Source organism: Carcharhinus amblyrhynchos, chromosome 14 (assembly GCF_965287045.1).
Source record: "Carcharhinus amblyrhynchos chromosome 14, sCarAmb.v2.hapA, whole genome shotgun sequence".
NCBI lineage: Eukaryota > Metazoa > Chordata > Chondrichthyes > Carcharhiniformes > Carcharhinidae > Carcharhinus > Carcharhinus amblyrhynchos.
Window position 1 is genome coordinate 79,229,639 of NC_137337.1, and position 20,908 is coordinate 79,250,546.

Sequence of the window (20,908 nt, forward strand, 5' to 3'; positions counted from 1 at the left end):
TTTGTATTATATTGTAGCAACTTGGTTTTCAGTTCACCTCAAGAACATAAATTGCAGTGTCTAATAAACTTGGATAATCGTCATATTAGACAAGTTGTTTGGATTTCTTCTGGATGGCACAAAGAAACTTTAGTTTAATAAGTAGTGTACAATTTTACATAATTTTCTTAGTTTTGAATTTTTAGTAATGGATATTAACAACAAACATTCGGGCATTTTTTCTATGGTAAAACACATTCATCATCAGAAATTAGGTCATTTGAAAATCAGGGGAAAATAAACCATTGTAAAAGTTCAGTAGCTAGACCATGCATATGCACTCAGATAGTCTTTCCATGACCACTCTTTTTGCAAAAGGTTCTACAATAAGAGAATTAATGCTGCTTTTGAGAATTACACAAAACCACAGGTCTTTTATATATTTGCTGTTAGGGTCACACATTTTGTGGTAACTTGTATTTATATGGCACCTTGAATGTCATAAAAATCCCAAAGTGCTTCACCGGAGTGCCATCAAACAAACCGAGTGACCTGAGGAGTTATTAAGACTGATGGCAAAAAGTTTCAACAAGGAAGTGTGCTTTAAAGAATGCTTTAAAGGAGAGAAACTTGGGGAGGGAACTCTAAGGGTTAGAGACTGGAGAGCTGAAGGAACATCCACTAAAGGTACAAAAATCAGGAGTGCACAAGAGGCTCGGAATGAAGGAGTGCAGTGATCCTCAGGGTATGTAGGGCTGGAAGATATCAAAGGGATAGGTGAGGCCACGGAGCGTATCAATGTATAATTGAGCTCATTGAGAACAGGATATCTTCCAATTTTATTTGTTTCAAATAGCTTTTGACACTTTGGGGCACTAAGCAAATAGAATGCAGCCTTGTATCGCTCTGTTGAAGATCTCTTTTTTTAACCTCAGCAAAGTAATCCCCTCCTGTACATGGGCGACATTTCCATTTCACGTGCTGTATTACATCCAAGGATCTATGCAACCAAGACTGTGGATTAAGGGTCAAATCAGGTGATTGAAAATATTTTCTGAATTGCTAAATTAAATCTTCCAGATGGATTGTGATCAGTCAATGTCATTGCATCTCAACAGCTGTAGGTGTAAGGAAGTCTGCTGTTTCCAAACTCATTGACGGGTTCTGGGTTCTGAAACCTGCTAAAAACCTGCTGCACCCACATACACACACACACACATCATCAATAAAGCTTATATCTGGTCTTACCTCATTCTGGAACAATACCAAACACTTGGTGAATTCATCATTAACACATTGGAACTTGTCCACTCTGTCATCTACAAAATGCTTAGCTAAGGCACAGGAGATGCACAATAGTAAAAGTAACTAATCTAGCTGAGATAACTAGCAGAGTCATCTTCATGTTAGATTCAGCTGAGCGGAAAGATGGCTTATTCTGGCAAGAGGCAAAATGGTTAATGAAGAGAAAGCTGGAAACAAAAATAAAGTACAGGACAAATACATATTTCTGTTCACACCAGAAACAATTAAACAGTTAAAGCAAAAACAAAGACATTGCTGCATGTTCTTTAATAAACTGCATCTTTTTTTTTGCTGTGGAATTAGCAGCTTTGTCTACTCTAAAACTAGTTGTTAACAAGTGTACCTGTTACAAAACATTCAAATCCAGGAAAGGTCTTCCTTCCCAATGTAGCTGTACAATGTGCTTTATACCTGTGAAAGTATGGTGTAGATGGTAGATGATACTGTACCTGGTTGGCTCTGGTGGTGGTCATGGGGTCAGATGGAGAGGACTTGGTGGTAGTTGGGGAGGATGGCAATGTCTGGGAATAAAGCAATTCAGGAGGAAATCACCAACCTTAAGCCTTATATGAACAATCCCATGCAATAAATTCCAAACAGTCCAAGGCAGCTCACTTTGGCTAATATTTTAGACATTATTTCCATAATTATTTATCCACAGCCACTTCATGCCAATGAAGGATGGATGAGATTTACGATGAAGAGCTGGCGCCCAGAGAAATATTGCATTTTACATCAATATATTTTAAATTCTGCTGCCATTGTGATGATTCAATGGGTTGTGCAATTTTCAATAATTTTCAATTATTGCTATCCACCGTAGCAATCACACAGCTTTTTGAGCATGAACAAACGTCATGAATAAATTTTGAGCAAATTCTTTAAGCTTAAACAACATTTCTCTGTCCACATTTCAGTAAAAATAATACTCTGAATCTACTGCTGTACTGCAGTCATAATTGCAATAAAAGATTTTACATCAATTTACATACTACGTAAATGTCATATATACCATGCTGGCAGTTCAGGAAATTTAGGATATCATCTCTGCCAGGAATGTTTATGAGCCTGTTGAGACTTCCCTTGGTACTGAGTCTAACGTTGATTATATGTAAAATAACCCGTAAACATGACTCCATAATAAAAAAGATTTAACATTATCATTAAATACATTGAAACATGGTATGAATTGTAAATCAGTAGGCCATACTGAATGAAGACATTCAGATTCATGAGAAATTAGGTGGAGTCAGGGATAATTTATTATCGATAAACCAATATTCCAGGATAATCTTTGAGATTTTAAACTCAAAACAGGATTAAATGCCTGCTACTTCATTACATAATTCAGAGTCATTTTAAGTTTGAAGAAATATCATCATCAGTTTATCTGGTTTGTCAGAAATCTGCATTCAAGTCTTTTGTTTTGTTTGCCACTTTTGGTTCAGTTTTTCTTGCATTGCAGAAAAATTATTCAAAAAAGCTTAAAGGAAGACTGTCTGCAAAACGTTCTTATTTTGTGAACTCTATAATGGGAAAAAAAATTTACTTGAATCTCTCCTACACGAGACTGTATACATTTTAAATTGTGAACTGTTACATCTGGCAACACTTCCTCATCTAGGACTTGCATGTTTTTATTAGTCAGGTTGCTTTGCCTTAGGTAGAGCCAAACACCAAATATGCAATGCAGTGTGTGCACTATTCAGGTGGAGGTTAAAAAAACGTTCCGCGAATACCCTTGTGTACAGCCCCACTTCAAAAAAGAGGCATTTGTGCATTCAGAGTTTCACCTGCTAACACTGCTCTGTTGACAGGGCTGTTTTTATAGGAGGGAGTAAAAATGACAGCTAAAGAACATGACCATAATCATAGAATGGAATCCATACAGTGCAAAAGGAGGCCATTCAGCCCATCAAGTCTGCATCAATGCTCCAACAGAGCTTCCTTCCAACACAGCATCCCACCCAGGCCATAACTCCACTAATCCCCCTGACCAACACACCCTGGGGCACTAAGGGACAATTTAGCATGGCCAATCTGTCTAACCTGCACATCTTTTGACATGCTTTGTATAGCGCGCAAGAAACAAGACTTTTCACTGCATACTAATACATATGACAATAATAAATCAAATCATGGTTTCACTGCGTGTATGGGAGGAAACCGGAGCACCCGGAGGAAACCCACACAGATACGGGGAGAATATGCAAACTCCACATAGGCAGTGACCCAAGGCCAGATTTGAACCCGGTCCCTGACGCTGTGAGGCAGCAGTGCTAACCACTGTGCCACCATGTCGCCCCAGCATCAGTGACTCCACTGTTCTCTTGCCTGTCCCACACAGGCAGTGAAACCATTTCAGCATCACTTATTTGATTTGATTTATTGTCACATGGATTAGTATACAGTGGAAAGTTGTTTCTTGTAAGCTATACAAACAAAGCATACCGTTCATAGAGAAGGAAAGGGGAGTGCAGAACGTTGTGTTACATTACTTACATGTAAAGTGAACAGAAGAGAATAAAAAAAAGAAAAATGAACAGGGGAAGACAGAGAAATATAATTTTAAAAAAAGAGAATATTGAAAACAAAGGAAGAAATAAATGCACCTTGCATTAAGAAAAAATAGTTATTACAGCAAAAGGTTTCAAACAGTAGAGGCAGACTTCAACACAGGCCCAAATTTTAATATGAGAAATATAAATGTAACTAAAATAAGAAATTTCTACTCAAAAGTAAATTAAAATGACAACATAATCCAGGGGCCTCCCAGAATGACTGATTTATCTGTTGTAAACAGCCCTGGAGAAAAATGGACAATATCTGTGCCTCAATGTTTAAAGTTTACTTATTAGTGTCACAAGTAGGCTTGGCTTACATTAACACTGCAACAAAGTTACTGTGAAAATTCCCTAGTCTCCACACTCCAGTGCCAGGAAGGGTACACTGAGGGAGAATTTAGCGCGGCCAATTCACCGAACCACCTAATGCTCCCCTAATCTGGGAGATGGACTCATACCAAAAGCTCTCCAATCACCAGGACCCAACACTGTGTGCAAGACCCTCTGACTTACTATTTACATGGGAAGGCAGTGGCGTAGTGGTGTTGTCACTAATAATCTAGAGACCCAGGGTAATGCTATTGGGACTTGGGTTCAAATCCCACAGCAGATGGTGAAATTTAAATTCAGTGAAAGTCTGGAATTAAAAGTCAGATGATGACATGAAACCATTGTTAATTGCCACAAAACCCATCTGGTTCACTAATGTCCTTTACAGAAGAAAATCTGTTGTCCTTACTCGGTCTGGCCAATATGTAACTCCAGAGCCACAGCAATGTAGTTGACTCTTAACTGCCCCCTGAAATGGTTTGGGTAGCATAATGGCACAGTGGTTAGCACGGCTGCCTCACAGTGTTAGGGACCCAGATTCGATTCCGGCCTTGGGAGACTGTGTGGAGTTTGCACATTCCCCCATATCCAGTGTCTGCGTGTTTCCTCCCACAGTCAAAGATGTGCAGGTCAGGTGGATTGGCCATGCTCAGTTGCCCCTTAGAGCCCGATTTTACCAACAATGTGCGCCCATTTTCAGGTGTGAAATTGTGGTAAAGTCAGGTGTGAGGCCTTTACCGCGATCTGCACCCGGGTCCGCGCAGATCACCACTTTACCGAGACCCGCAAATGGCGGGGATCTGTTCCCAAATTGGGCGCAACGATGATTTAAATGGATTTGCATACATTTAAATTGAATTAATGAACTGTCCCCCCATCTCTATCAGCATTTCCCCCTTTACCACCGCGTTTACCAATCTGGAACCGCGCTTTTAGGGACCTGCTGAATAAATCTCTGAGTCGGGTTCTCCAGCCGCTGGAGAGCACGGTCAGTGCTTCCAGTGACTCCCTGACTCAGATCAGTGGTGGGGGTGGGGGCGGGGGTGGGGGCAGGCTGGATCAGTCTCTGGTTGGACGGGGGAGGAGGGGAGTGAGGTCAGATGTATCTCTGGCGTGGGGGGGAGGGCTAATCGTTGTCTGGTGGTGGGGGGGGACTGTTCACTGTCTGGTGGTGGGGGGAGGGCTGATCATTGTCTGGTGGGGGAGGTGTTTATTGTTGTCTGGTAGTGGGGGGGTGGAGGGCTGATCGCTGTCTGGTGGTGGGGGGACACTGTTCACTGTCTGGTGGTGGGGGGAGGGCTGATCATTGTCTGGCTTTTCTTTTCAGATTGAAAACTAGTTTTACTGGTTCAACTTACACTGAATTCACATTTGAACATATTCAGAATCAAACTAGAGCAGTTGTCTATAATTAAATTATAGTTTGTCATCTACACTTTGCAGCACAGTACAAACCCCTGACCTAGTCAGTGCAAATCCAAATACAGTGTATTCAAATGGCTGAATATAAAAATACCCCAAAAATTCTACACATTTTTATTCTTCAAATAAAAAGGAAAGTTATTCTCTCATTTCCCCATCTTCTTCCTCTACCTCAACTCCTCTGATGTACAGGACATTGTTACACCTCATTAGAACTTCACCAAGGTGACCCACTAAAGCGCCATCAATATATTCTTCTGAATGTTTGTATATCCATTGACTGATACCAAGTAGCCCTTGTAAGTAGCCCATTCCCCATTTGAACTTCACCATCACCGGTTTGCCAGTTAAGTCATCGAGGAAAGGTTTTGGATTCAATGGTAAACTCCCTTAACCACCCCCCCCATTATTCAGACTATCGCCACCCCTGACCCCCTCACCCAGCCCCCCCCCCCACCAATCACCCACAGAGTGGCAGTGGACCCCCCCCGCCCCCTCCACCAGAGATCCATCTGTCCACCCACCAGAGATCCAGAGATCCGTCTGCCGCTGCCACCCTCCCCCCATGAGATACATCTTACCCACCTCCCTCATCTTCATCCCCCCCCCCACACACACACACACACACTGAGATACATCCTCGCTCCCGCTTTTCGCTCCCAGACTCTGCTTTCTTTGCTTTCTGCGGCTTGGGAGCGATCTGACACGGGCGCGTTTTTCCCAATTTTTTTCTAACTGCGCATGCGCAGTTCAGAGCTCCAATCATTCTGGCAGCACTAAGCCCCACCCACAGCGCGAATCGGACTGGAGATGGCTGAGAGCGTACGGGGGGAACCTGAAAGTGGATTTCTAAGTCGGATCTGTACTATGTCCAGAATCGGTACTTAGAATGAAAATGATAAAATTGGGCTGTTAGTGTCTCAAGGTGTGTTGGATATGGGGATTATATAATGAGGTTGTGGGGATAGGGCCTGGGTAAGAGTCGGTATAGACTTGATGGGCCAAATGGCTTCTTTCTGTAGGGATCATATGATTGGTCCTGTAGAGATACGAAGGTACCAGCTTTGAAATTTGGCAACTTAAAAACGTGTCAAAGATCAATTTTTTCTTCACACTGATGATATTCCACAAGAACACCAAAACTCAGATAATAAACGTTTCATGAAAATAGTTAAGTTCCCCCGGAAGATAAAAAAATGACCGAAGTCCAAGGTCTGTTGGAGGAAACAAATACTTCAGTTCTTTCTCTCAAAGATCAGTATATAGAAACGGAGATGCCCGCTTTGCACACTGGCTACATCGACAGGATCCCAAAGGTGAAGATGGTGGACCAGGCTATCTGGTGGGATAATCCACTACAACTTCGTTTGATCTGCATCAATAATGAACATGGAGATTTTGCTGACAATACCAATGTAACCTCCTTGTGCAGAGTTTCAGTCCAGTGAACACAGCTTTATTACTGAGCCATGTACCAAGCAGTCAGCTGCTTGGGCAGTGAGATCTCGAACACAACGAGGGGTTATATTCTTCCTATAAATAAGTCACCTGGACGGAGATTACAAATCGCAATTACAAGAGAGGAAGTGATAGGTGTTTTTTATGAAGCATTAAGGTAGACAAATCCCCAGGGCCAGATGGCATCTGTCCTAGATTACTGAGAGAGACAAGAGATGAAATTGCTGGGCCTCTAACAGAAATCTTTGTTTCTTCATTGGACACAGGTGAGGTCCCAGAGGATTGGAGGATAGCAAAAGTGGTCCCGTTGTTTAAGAAGGGTAGCAAGGATAACCTGGGCAATTATAGGCCAGTGAGCTTAACGTCTGTGGTAGGGAAATTGTTGGAGAAGATTCTTAGAGAAAGGACCTATACACATTTAGACATGAATAGTCTCATTAGCGATAGACAACATAGTTTTGTGCGAGAGAGGTTATACCTCATAAATTTTGTTGAGTTTTTTGAGGAGATGACAACGATTGACGAGGGAAGGGCCTGGATGTCGTCTATATGGATTTTAGTAAAGCATCTGACAAGGTCCCTCATGGCACACGGGTGCAAAAGGTTAAATCTCACGGGATCAAAGGTGAGCTAGCTAGATGGCTACAGTACTGGCTTGGCCATAGAAGGCAGAGGGTAGCAGTGGAGGGGTCTTTTTTTGATTGGAGATCTGTGACTAGTGGTGTTCTGCAGGGCTCTGTACTGGGACCTCTGCTGTTTGTGATATATATAAATGATTTGGAAGAAGATGTAGCTGGTGTGATCAGTAAGTTTGCGGACGACACAAAGATTACTGGAATTGCAGATAGTGATGAATATTGTCAGAGAATACAGCAGGATATAGATAGGCTGGAAAATTGGGCGCAGAAATGACAGATGGAATTTAATCCAGATAAATGCAAAGTGATGCATTTTGGTATATCTAACGCAGGGGGGAGCTATACAATAGACGGCTGAACTATCAGGAGTATAGACACAACGAGGGATCTGGGTGTGCAAGTCCACAGATCCTTAAAGGTGGCAGCACAGGTGGAAAAGATGGTGAAGAAGGCATATGGCATGCTTGCCTTTATTGGATGCGGCGTAGAGTACAAAAGTTGGCATATGATGTTGCAGTTATATAGAACGTGGGTTAGGCCACATTTGGCATACAACGTCCAGTTCTGGTTGCCACACTACCAGAAGAATGTGGAGGCTTTGGAGAAAGTATGGAAAAGGTTTACCAGGATGTTGCCTGGTATGGAGGTGAGATTGAGTAAACTAGGGTTGTTCTCCCTGGGAAGACGGAGCTTGAGGGGCGACCTAATAGAAGTTTATAAAATTATGAAGGGCATCGATAGGGTGAACAGTTGGAAGCTTTTTCCCAGTCAGAAATGACAAACACAAGGGGTCACAAGTTCAAGGTAAGGGGGCAAGGTTCAATACAGATATGCTGGGGATGTTTTTTACACAGAGCGTGATGGGAGCTTGGAATGTTCAACCAAATGGTTAAGGCAGACACACTAGGATCATTTAAGACTTATCCAGATAGCCACATGAACAGACTGGGAACAGAGGGATACAAACGGATGGTTTAGTTAGGAACACATGATTGGTGCAGGCTTGGAGGGCCGAAGGGCCTGTTCCTGTGCTGTATTGTTCTTTATTCTTTGTTTGAGATACAGGGCGCAGTTCTCTTGACTATGCAAGAAATGGAGGATGAGACTCTCAGATGCTGCTGCTGGTAATGTGGGAGGAAGGTGGAGCTCTCACTGCTACACACTCCCATCCGCTGCTTGTGGTCAGTCACCCAGCCCTTGAAACGTCTCACACACACAATTGCCAGCACAAACTATGATTAAGACAGTTAATGATCGGGGAACTGTCTTTTAGGATGTAAAAATAATAATATTTGCAAACTGTGGGCAAATGTCACACGATTAAACACCCAACCAGGAGTTTGCAAACCATCAGATGCAGCTATTCCTGGGTCCATGAGTGGGTCACCTGGACATGGCAGGTTCTACACGCTAACAGTTACTTTTAGGGATATGGGAACAGGAGTAAGTTATTCAGTCCCTAAAGCTTGTTCCATCATTTAATGAGGTCATGGCTGATCAGTGACCTAACCCCATTATATCCACCTTCACTAACCAATTGTGTTGAAGTAAAGATCCATCAATCTCAAGCTTATAAGTAATTTATTGCCATTTGTGGAAGAGCATTCAAACTACCATCACTCTGTGTGAAATAGTTCTTAAATTCCCTCCTGAAAGATTGATTCCAATTTTTACATTCTGCCCCTAGTCCCAGAATCTCTGAGCAGCAGACTGTTGCTCCCTATTTCTCTCCTCCCCACTAACATCTAAAAAATGCTGATTAAGCCACCCAATAACATTCAAAATTCAAAGCAAAACAACCCTAATTTGTACAATCCATCCTTGGAATTTAAACCTTGATGGGTAGGCATTATTTACTATCTTTCCTCCAAGGTAAATATATGTTTCCTAAGCTGTCGTGCCCAGATTTGTAAAAATGTGGTCTAACTAGGGGGCGGCATGGCGGCACAGTGGTTAGCACTGCTGCCTCACGGTGCCAAGGACCTGGGTTTGATTCCAGCCTTGAGTCGTTGTCTATGTGGAGTTTGCAAATTCTCCCCATGTCTGTGTGGGTTTTCTCTAGGTTTCCTCCCACAGTCCGAAAGATGTGTGGGTTAGGTTGATTGCCCAAGCAAATTGACCCTAATTTCTGGGAATTGGCAGGGTAAATATGTGGGGTCATGGGAATGGGGTGGGATTGTGGTTGGTGTAGACTCAATGGGCTGAATGGCCTCCTTCTGCACTGTTGGGATTCTATGATTCTAGGGATTTATACTGTTGTCACATAAATTCTACCACCTTGTCTTCTAGCCCTCCAGATATAAAGGCCATCATTTCATCAGCAATTTTGATTCTGATTTTTGATTCATTTTCTCTGCCTCTTCATGACATTTTCTTGATTTATATTCATGAAACCCAAAGTGTCTTTGGACCGCCACTGAATCAAGTTTTCAACATTTTAAAAGTACTCTTCGATCCTTTTTAGATCCAAAACGAACGACCTCGCCTTTATGTTGAAACCCATTTGCTACATTCTGCCCATTCATTTAATCTACTGCTATCTCTCTGTAAGTCTCTGCAGCTGAGGTGACATCAAGACTGCATTTGACTGAGTGTGGCATCAGGGAGCAAAACTGGAATCAATGGGCAAACTCTCCGCTGGTTGGAGTCATACTTGGTACATCGGAAGATGGCTGTGGCCATGGAGGGTCAGTCATCTCAGCTGCAGAACATCTCTGTAGGAGTTTCTCAGGGTAGTGTCCTAGGCTCAACCACCTTCAGCTGCTTCATCTTCCCTGGACCTTCCTTCCATTGTAAGGTCAGAAGTGGGGATGTTCACCGATGACTGCACAATGTTCAACACCATTTGCAACTCCTCAGACACTGAAGCAGTCCATGTGGAAATGCAACAAGATCTGGACAATATCCAGGCTTCAGCTGATTAGTGGCAAATAACACTTGCGCCACACAAATGCCAGGCAATGACCATCGCCAATAAGAGACACTCTAACCAGTGCTCTTTGACATTCTTTGGTGTAAGCATCACTGAATCCCCCACTGTCAACATCCTTGGGGTTACCATTGACCAGAAACTCAACTGGACTCACCACATAAACACAGTGGCTACAAAAGCAGGTCAGAAGCTAGGAATACTGCAGTGAGTAACTTACTCCTAACTCCCCAATGCCTGTCCATCATCTACAAGGCACAAGTCAGGAATGTGATGGAATACTCCCCATTTGCCTGGATGGGTGCAGCTCCGACATCACTCAAGAAACCTGACACCATCCAGAACAAAGCAGCCCATTGGCACCACATCCATTCCCTCCACCACCGACACTCAGTAGCAGCAGTGTGTACTATCGAGAAGATGAATTGCAGCAATTCACCAAAGGCAGCAGATACATGGGAACACCAGCACCTGCGAGTTCCCCTCCAAGTCACTCATCATCCTGAGTTGGAAATATATCGTCGTTCCTTCACAGTCACTGGGTCAAAATCCTGGAATTCCCTCCCTAACACCATTGTGAGTCAACCCACAGCACGTGGACTGTGAAATGTGGCTGACTTTTGACAGAAGTTGGGAATTTCCCAATAGAAGAATGCAGTGATTGAGGAAGGCAGCTCACCACCATCTTCTCAAGAGCAACTAGGGATGGGCAATAAATACTGGCCAGCCAGTGACACCCATGTCCCTCAAATGAATAAACAAATTTGTGTATTTATCCATATTGCTTACAATGGTGCCTAACTTTGTCTCCTGAGCAAACTTGAATATTTGGTTTTCTGTCATTAATCTTAGTCTGGGTCTCCTCTCAGACAATTCTTAACCAGGCCAATAATTTGTCTTTGATTCCATGAGCATCAATTTCAGCTAACAGTGTCTCATGAGGGACTTTATCAAATGCCTTCTGGAATTTCACTTTGCAACGACATTCCACTGTCCTTTAAGGATGACTTCAGTCCTCTCTTGATACAAGCTTCGTCAGACATGACCTACCCTTTACAAATCCACGCTCATTCTTTCAGATCAGCTGAAGATTCAAGATTTTCACTCACCCTATCATGAACTCTGTCAATTTTCTGACAACAGATGTTAGGTCAGCTAGTCTATCATTTCCTTTAGCAAAATGACATGAACGATTTCCAAATCTGAAGGAACGCTTTCTGAATTCAGAGAACTTTGGAAGATTATGGATAGGGGATCTCCAATGTTTCTGGCAAGGAAACCATCTGGCCCAGGGTACGTCTCACTCTTTGCTACCATTATTTTCTTCCTCACTTTACTTTTCTTATGATAATTTTGGTGAAACACCATCACTGATTCAATACTAGTTTCCCTAGGCGTGTTATCCTCTTCCTCTACACTAAATACTTAATAGAATCACAGAATCTTTAGAGTGGAGAAGGATGCCATTCGACCCATCGAGTCTGCACTGGTTCACTGAACAAGCACTCTACCTCGTATCACTCCTGCTGCAACAGTCACAGAATCTGAAAATAATTCTGCCACACTCCTATCATTTCCTTCTTTTCATCAACAATATCACTCCTGTCAATTTTCAACACCCATGTTGCTCCTGATCATCTACCTTTTTCTTACATAATTGTAAAAAAAGGATGATTTTAATATCCTTTGCAAGTGTCTTTTCAAACTTCATTTTTGTAGTTCTGCAAAAACGTGCACTTTTTTACATTTTGTATGTTTTTTTTAGTTTAGGTTGCCATCAACTTTAGTTTTGGCAAGTTTAGCTCTTGCCCCTGAGAAATATAAATGGGTTTTGGATCACAGTTAATTATTTATTGAACACCTCACACTGACATTCTGTCATTCTCCCAATTTACAGGTTTGCCCAGTTTACAGTAAACTGTCTCACTGCATTGAAGACAACACTACCTGAGCCGTGAACTTGACTGGCTGCTCTGTATTTCTCCCTTTCAAAAAAACACATCGAACTCGACTATGTTACAATGGCTACCAGATAAACATTCACACACTGCTATGCTGTGAACCAAACTTGTCTCACTACTTCACCACTGAATTTAAAATGGCATTCCTCCTCCCTGCCAGTTCCAGGATGTACTCCTGCAGTAAACTATTCTGCACACATTAAGAATTCAATACCTTTCTGTGTGTACCAGTCTGCTTATCCAAATCTACAGGAAACTTAAAATCACCCATTCTACCTTTGTTACATGCATGTCTAATTCCTGTATTTATATATTCTACCACTTCACAGTTGCGACTAGAGAGCATCTACACAATCCCCAGCAACGACTTAAATTCTTTTCTGTTTTTCATTCTACCAAATATGAGTGTGTAGAGTGTTTGCTTACCTCTGATTACACCTTCTATTGCTTCCTTAATCACCAAAGCTACTCTCCCTTAACTCATTTTCCCAATCCTTCCTGTTGTATTTAGAACCTGGTATATTTAGTCCCCAACACTGATTAGCCATCTCTAATGGCTATTGTGCCCTGCCCTCCAAGTCGAGTTTGTGTCAGCATTTCACCCAGTTTGTTCTTTATACTCTTTACAATCTATTTAATTCCTCTCTCTGAAGGAAACTCATTTGTTTTCTTTGTGTGCACTGTTGGTAAGTTTGCTATACGCAGAACATTTATACTTAAAATATACACACAGCCACAAATAATGCCTTAACTTCCTTAGGTAATTGTTAATCTCTTCCAGTTTCCAATCATTACTAAATGTAGCTGACTCTTGACAGAAATTGGGAAATTTGCAATAGAAGAATGCAGCGATTTCCACCTCAAGAACAAGCTTTAATGCTTTAGTTCCATTTTATCTGTAAATTGCTTCTGATAGTTCCTTCTATAAGACACAAGTCATGGGACAGAAAATTAACACATTACAGCACAAATGGCAGCCAAAAGATATTCCATGTTTGACAGCTGAAAGGAAGAAACTCTAAGACAATATCATAATCAACAATTTGTGATCTTGTATTTACATCAAGGAATACAAAAAGATCTCCAAAACACTCGTGGTGTTTGATGTGCAACTTATATACAAGTTTGTACAGAAATTTTAAGATTTATTGCCAGTTCCCCTGTTTAAATGTGATCCTGTTATAGACCACTGATATTTAACTAACACAAACTGACAGAACTACACCAGAAGACTTTCATAACTTTATCACATCTGAGTGTGATAGAGGCTGATACGATGGCGGGGACAGATGTTCTGAGGGAAGATGTATTAGCAATTTTGAAAAATCTGAGGGTCTGATAAGTCTCCTGGGCCAGATGGGATATATCCTAAGATTCTTTGGGAGGCAAGGGATGAGATTGCAGATCCTTTGGCTTTGATCTCCAGTCCTCACTGTCCATAGGGCCAGTGCCAGAGGACTGGAGAGTGGTGAATGTTGTTCTTCTCTTCAAGAAAGGAAATAGGAATGACCCTGGTAATTAAAGGCCGGTTAGTCTTACTTCAGTGGTCGGTAAGTTAATGGAAAAGGTTCTGAGGGATAGGATTTATGACCATTTGGAAAGATGCAGCTTAATCTGGGATAGTCAGCACAGATTTGTGAAGGGCAAGTTGAATTCTTTGAGGAGGTAACTAAGTGTGTAGATGAAGGGAAAGCAGTTTTTGTCGTATACATGGATTTTAGTAAGACGTTTGATAATGTTCCCCATGGTAGGCCCATGAAGAAAGTAAGGAGGTGTGGGATAGAGGGAAACTTGGCCTATTGAACATAAGAACATAAGAACATAAGAAATAGGAGCAGGAGTAGGCCATCTAGCCCTTCGAGCCTGCCCCTCCATTCAATAAGATCATGGCTGATCTGTTGTGGCTCAGTTCCACATTCCCGCCCTCTCCCCATAACCCTTAATCCCCTCTCTTATCAAGAACCCATCAACCCGCTTCTTAAAAATATTTAGCGAGGCAGCCTCCACCACTTCAACGGGCAGAGAATTCCAGAGATTCACCACCCTTTGAGTGAAGAAGTTCCTCCTCAACTCCGTTCTAAACCGCCTCCCCTTTATCTTGAGGCTGTGCCCCCTAGTCCTACTGTCTTTTTTGAGCGGGAAGAGTCTCTCCACCTCTATCCTATCCATCCCATTCATCATCTTATACGTCTCAATGAGATCTCCCCTCATTCTTCTAAACTCTAACGAGTACAAGCCTAGTTTATTCAGCCTCTCCTCATAGCTCAATCCCCTCAACTCCGGTATCAGCCTAGTAAACCTCCTCTGCACTCCCTCCAGGGCCAAAATATCCTTGCGCAGGTGCGGCGCCCAAAACTGCACACAGTACTCCAGCTGCGGCCTCACCAATGCCCTATACAGCTGCAGCAAGACCTCCCTACTTTTATATTCAATCCCCCTCGCTATGAAGGCCAGCATCCCATTCGCCTTCCTGACCACCTGCTGCACCTGCAAGCTGGGTTTTTGCGACTCATGCACAAGGACCCCGAGGTCCCTCTGCACCGTCGCCTGCTGCAGTTTTTCGCCACGTAAGTAATAGTCCTTCCTACCATTCTTCCTACCAAAGTGGACCACCTCACACTTGCCAACATTAAATTCCATTTGCCATTTCCTGGCCCATTCGCCCAGCCTATCTAGATCCTTCTGCAGACTCTCCACACCCTCCGCACAATTTGCCTTTCCCCCAATCTTGGTGTCATCAGCAAATTTCGACACCCTGCACTCGGTTCCCTCCTCCAGATCATCTATATAAATGGTAAATAGCTGAGGCCCCAGCACCGACCCCTGGGGCACCCCACTAGTCACCAACCGCCAATCCGAATAGCACCCATTGACCCCCACTCTCTGCCTCCTATTTGACAACCAATCCTCTATCCACGCTAACACCCTACCCCCAACTCCATGTCCCCTGACCTTCTGCAATAACCTCTTGTGAGGTACCTTGTCTATTGGATCAGTAACTGGCTATCTCATAGCAGTAACCTGGTGTTATGAGACTTCTTACTATCTCATAGAAGACAGAGGGTGGTGGTGGATGGAAAATTTTCAGACTGGAGGCCAGTTACCAGTGGTGTATCACAGGGATCAGTGCTGGGTCCTCTGCTATTTGTGATTTTTATCAATGACTTGGAGGTGGGGGCTGAAGGATGGGTCAGTAAATTTGCTGATGACACCAAGATTGGTGGAGTAGTGGATGAGTGGAGGGCTGTTGTAGGCTGCAAAGAGACATTGATAGGATGCAGAGCTGGGCCGAAAAGTGGCAGATGGAGTTTAACTCTGATAAGTGTGAGGTGATTCATTTTGGTAGGACAAATTTGAATGTAGTTTACAGTTGTGGGGTTATGCTGCAACTGTACAGGACCTTGGTGAGACCACATTTGGAATATTATGTGCAGTTCTGGTCACCTCACTATAAGAAGGATGTGGAAGCATTGGAGAGAGTGCAGAGGAGATTTACCAGGATGCTGCCTGGTTTGGAGGGTAGGTCTTAGGAGGAAAGGTTGACGGAGCTGGGGCTTTTCTCTTTTGAGCAGACGAGGATGAGAGGAGACTTAGAGGTTTATAAGATGATGAGAGGGATAGATAGAGTGGATGTTCAGAGACTATTTCTTTGGGCGGATGCAGCTGTTACTAGGGGGCATAACTATAAGGTTCATGGTGGGAGATATAGGAGGGATGTCCGAGGTAGATTCTTTACTCAGAGAGTGGTTGGGGTTTGGAATGGACTGTGACAGTGGAGTTGGACACTTTAGGAACTTTCAAGCAGTTACTGGACAGGCAGCTTGGAGCACACCAGAATGATAGGGAGTGGAATAGCTCGATCTTGGTTTCGGACAAAGCTCAGCACAACATCGAGGGCCGAAGTGCCTGTACTGTGCTGTACTGTTCTATGTTCTATGCTCACTCAAAGATAAACTTTAGAAAGCAGAGGATTGGGATAAATGGGTCCTTCTCCAGTCAGTGAACTGTAAGTAGCAGGGTCCTGCAGGGTTCAGTTCTCAGACCACAGCTATTTACAATCTATAGCAATGATCTACAAGCAGGGACAGAGTGAAACACAGCGAAATTTGCTGGTGACATGAAAATGGGTGGGAAAGCAGGCTGTGATGAGGAAATAAAAAGTTTACAAATGGACATTGACAAGCTGGGGGAATGGGCCACAATCTGGCAAATGGAGTTTAATATGGATAAATGCGAAGTTATCCATTTTGGCCAGAAAAATAAGAGAGCAAATTGCTATTTAAATGGGAAACAGATTCAAAAAGTGTCAGTGCAGAGGGATCTGGGTGTCCTTGAACATGAGCCTCAGAAAGTGGGTATGTAGGTGCAGAATGTTATAAATAAGGCAAATGGAATCTTGGCATTTATTGCTAAGGGTCTAGAGTATAAAAGTAGAGAAGAGTTGTTATAATTGTATAAGGCACTGGGGAGACCACACTTGGAGTATTGTTTTGATCACCTTCTTTGAGGAAGGTCATGGTGGCACTGGAGGCGGTTCAAAAGGGGTTCCCTTGATTGATTCCAAGTTTGAAGGAGCTGTCGTAGGACGAATGGTTGAGTAGCTTGGGTTTGTATTCGCTGGAATAGAGAGGAATGAGGGGGGATTTGATTGTGGTATATCAAATACTCAATGGGATTGATAAAGTAAATGTTAACCAAATCTTCCCCTTTCTAGAACAGTCTCGGATAAGAGGTCATAGTTGAAGAGAAAAAGGAGGGAGGTTCAAGACAGAGATAAGGAGAAGCTATTTCTCACAGAGGGTTGTGAATCTATGGAACTCACTACCCCGGAATGCAGTGGATGCAGAACAAATCAATGGAGTCAACAAAGAGATGGATAAATGTTTGATCAAAAGTGGGACAAACGGCGATGGGGGAAAGGCAGGGAAGTGGAGTTAGGATGAGATGGAGATCAGCCATGATTAAATAGAGTGGTGGAGCGGGCTCAAAGGGCTAAATTGCCTCCTCTCACTCCTAATTTCTATATTCCTGCATATCAAAAAGAATTAAACAAAATAACCATATAAAAGCACTGTAGCTTTTACAGATTCAGGATTGAATTGTCCCAGATATTTGTAAAGCCTGTTATCAGGTGGGAAAGTGGTGTCGGACGCACTGACAGCAATGGCGGCTTTCCTTTGTGCAGCATTTTATTGAAAAATTATCGAGGCCTTGTCATTTATATTAATGATTTGGTTGAGAATACAGTAGGCATGGTTAATAAGTTTGCAATGACACCAGTATAGTGGACAGTGAAGAAAGTTATCTCCAATTGCAATGGGATCTTGATCAATTGGGCTACTGGGCTGACGAACAGCAGATGGAGTTTAATTTAGAGGTGATGCGTTTTGGTAGATTGAAACAGGGCAGGACTTACTCAGCTAATGGTAGGGCGTTGGGGAAAGTTACAGAACAAAGACATCTAATTCATAGTTCTTGAAAATGGAATTATAGATGGACAGAGTGGTGAAGAAGGTGTTCATCGTCAGAACATTGAATACAGGAGTTGGGACGTCTTGTTGAAGTTGTACAAAGCATTGGTAAGGCCACACTTGGGATACTGTGTACAGTTCTGGTCACCCTATTATAGAAAGGATATTATTAAACTATAAATAGTGCAGAAAAGATTTATTAGGATGGTTTGAGTTATAAGGAGAGGCGGGATAGACTGGGACTTTTTTCTCTGGAGCATAGAAGGCTGAGGGGTGATCTTATAGAGGTCTATAAGAGATCGAGGGGCACAAGTCAGCTCGGTAGTCAAAATCTTTTCCCAAAAGTAGGGGAGTCTAAAACTAGAGGGCAGAGGTTTAAGGTGAGAGGGGAGAAATACAAGAGGGTCCAGAGGGGCAATTGTTTCACACAGAGGGTGGTGAATGTCTGGGACAAGCTGCCAGAGGTAGTAGTAGAGGCGGGTACAATTTTGTCTTTTAAAAAGCATTTAGACAGTTATATGGGTACGATGGATGTAGAGGGATATGGGCCAAATGTGGGAAATTGGGATTAGCTTGGGGGTTTTAAAAAAACAAAGGGTGGCATGGACAAGTTGGGCTGAAGGGCCTGTTTCCATGCTGTAAACCGCTATGACTCTATGGAGGAGTCCACATGCCTTCAGGCCAATGCGATTGAGTTTCTATCATTCCGAGGGACAGCACTGGTGAGCTGTCCGTCACTGTGGAGATGGTGGTGTGGGACATCGATCCCATATCACTGCGGAAGCTGCACTCCAGCGCTGAGGCACAAGCTGTCATCCATCACATCAATGTTAACTCATTCCAGTTGCCTCTTCTCCTCAAGGAGGCAGACAGGCCCCCTCGGGTGCCCTCAGGAGGAGCAGATCCTTGCCACCCAGGGGACTCCGGGAATATCCTGTGCTCCCATCAGCTCCAGCTCCATAGGCTGGGGAGGGTGCCCCTGCCACACAGCAACACACTCAAAGCAGGCTGGGCTCCCAGGTCTCGGACTCCAGAGCTCGCCTGCCAAAGTCATTACAGACGACAGGGTGTAACAGTGAGCAGGTTACCCCCACCTCCACTGTGGAGCTTGGGGCTGCAGCGAGATGTAGCAGGAGGGGTAGAAAAGATGTAGTCTCCAAACGTGGGCATTGGTAATAATCACTTGGACAATATTCACCAATGGAAATACACTCATAATCGTTTCTCTTTGTCTCAGGCTCCTTGTTGCGATGAGATATGTTCAGGTCACTCAGAAATAAAACAAATGAAGTCATGATCCACATTCCACGGCCTTCTCCTGTACAGAGGGAAACTCTGGCCACAGAATGTGCCCTGTCCCAAAACCACCACCCACATCAGCGATGCCAGCATCCTGAGGTGGATTGTATTAACTGCAAGAATATCATGTCCGAATATTGTCAGGTCGTGAGGCTGTGTGTGTTCTAAGCATCTTTGAGACTGGGCTGCCCTCTTCTCATCTGTGTTCTGGGCAGATGTGGGTGTAATGCTGAAGGGGACAGGTGATTATTGATGGATGTGTTGCGTTGCTGTAAGTATTGACAGATGTGAGTGTAATACTGAAGGGGACAGGTAATGATGTAGCAAAAGGATCAGTCCATGAAGTGCTGAAAGGCTGTATGAGATGAGACTGTGCAGAGTGTGAGTGCGCTGACCTCTGCTATCCGAGTGCCAGGTGCTCCCAGCGCCTATCCGCTGCTCTCAATGGAGAGCCTCATGGAATCTTGCAGGGTCCCAGGCCTCATGGGCACACTCGCCTCGACCGGCCAGGGCACTGGCTTCATCACCTGCATCCTGGACTTGCTGAAAGACATCACTCTTCACCCCTTTCACTTTCTCTTCATCAGAGCAGACACGCTGCTTCTCCTTGTCCTCCACAATCCCACACTACATCACCACACGCACAGTGAATAACAAGCACCGGTGATGTGGCACACTCTCTGGGGGGGGGGTATATGTGGAGTGCCCCGCTCGATCTGTCGTGGTCCTGACGTTCTCGGAATCCCTATGCTGTGTTCCACCAAAGTCCCGGCTGTAATCTGAGCTGCGTTACACCGTGTCTCAGCTGGACAGGCAGACAAGCTGTACCATCAGCCACATCCTCTGTCAGCCAGCCCTGAAACTCTCTGGTCCCTAGAGGATGTCAGGGATTGGAGAGCAGCTGAGGGTGTATGAGTCCAGGCTGCTCCCTGGGTACCGTGCGCTGTTTGTTATGGTCACAGATCAGCTGAACACTGGGTGAGTGGAAGCCCTTGTGGACTGTTTATTGGTACAGAGCTTGGACTGTGTAGGTGCAGTCGATGGCACCCTGCCCCTGTGGAAAACCACACATCTGAGCGAATCCCAGTACTTCTGCTGCTTGGCTCTCTCGATCTCGATGGAAACGAAGGTGTTTGTGATCTTCTGGAAATACTTGTGGGTGGAGGTTTGAGAGATCCCACACAAGCCACCAGTGGGGCCCTGGAAGGAGCCACTGTCATTGTATTTGAGGCAGTCGATTTCAGTGCTACTGCCAGTGGATGGCCTCTGAGTCTCCAGGGCAACAAATCTTGCAGATGGTGGAACATCTGAGTGACCAGTTCCTTGACAGCCGTAGTCCTCACGTCAATGCTTACTGAATCATAGATAGGATCCTACAGTGCAGAAGGAGGCCATTCGGTCCATCAGGTCTGCAGCGACCACGATCCCACTGAGGTCCTATCCCATAACCCCATGCATTTACCCTAGCTAGTCCCCCTGACACTAAGGGGCAATTTGCCATGGCCAATCCACCTAACCTGCACATCTTTGGACTGTGGGAGGAAACTGGAGC

General features: G+C 43.9%; 1 protein-coding gene across 2 annotated transcripts in view; it reads right to left on the reverse strand.

Annotated features, from left to right (window-relative positions):
* The window catches only part of LOC145352806 (RNA-binding protein Nova-1), a 241,579-nt gene that overhangs the window by 58,724 nt on the left and 161,947 nt on the right, over nt 1–20,908 (reverse strand). Inside the window, exon 4 of one of the 2 annotated variants that reach the window (XM_080203170.1) lies at nt 1,734–1,805. The exons of the other annotated variant lie outside the window; for it this stretch is intronic. Coding sequence (XP_080059296.1) covers nt 1,734–1,805 — 72 coding nt within the window. The remainder of the gene's footprint in view (nt 1–1,733; nt 1,806–20,908) is intronic. 2 annotated transcript variants of the gene reach the window in all.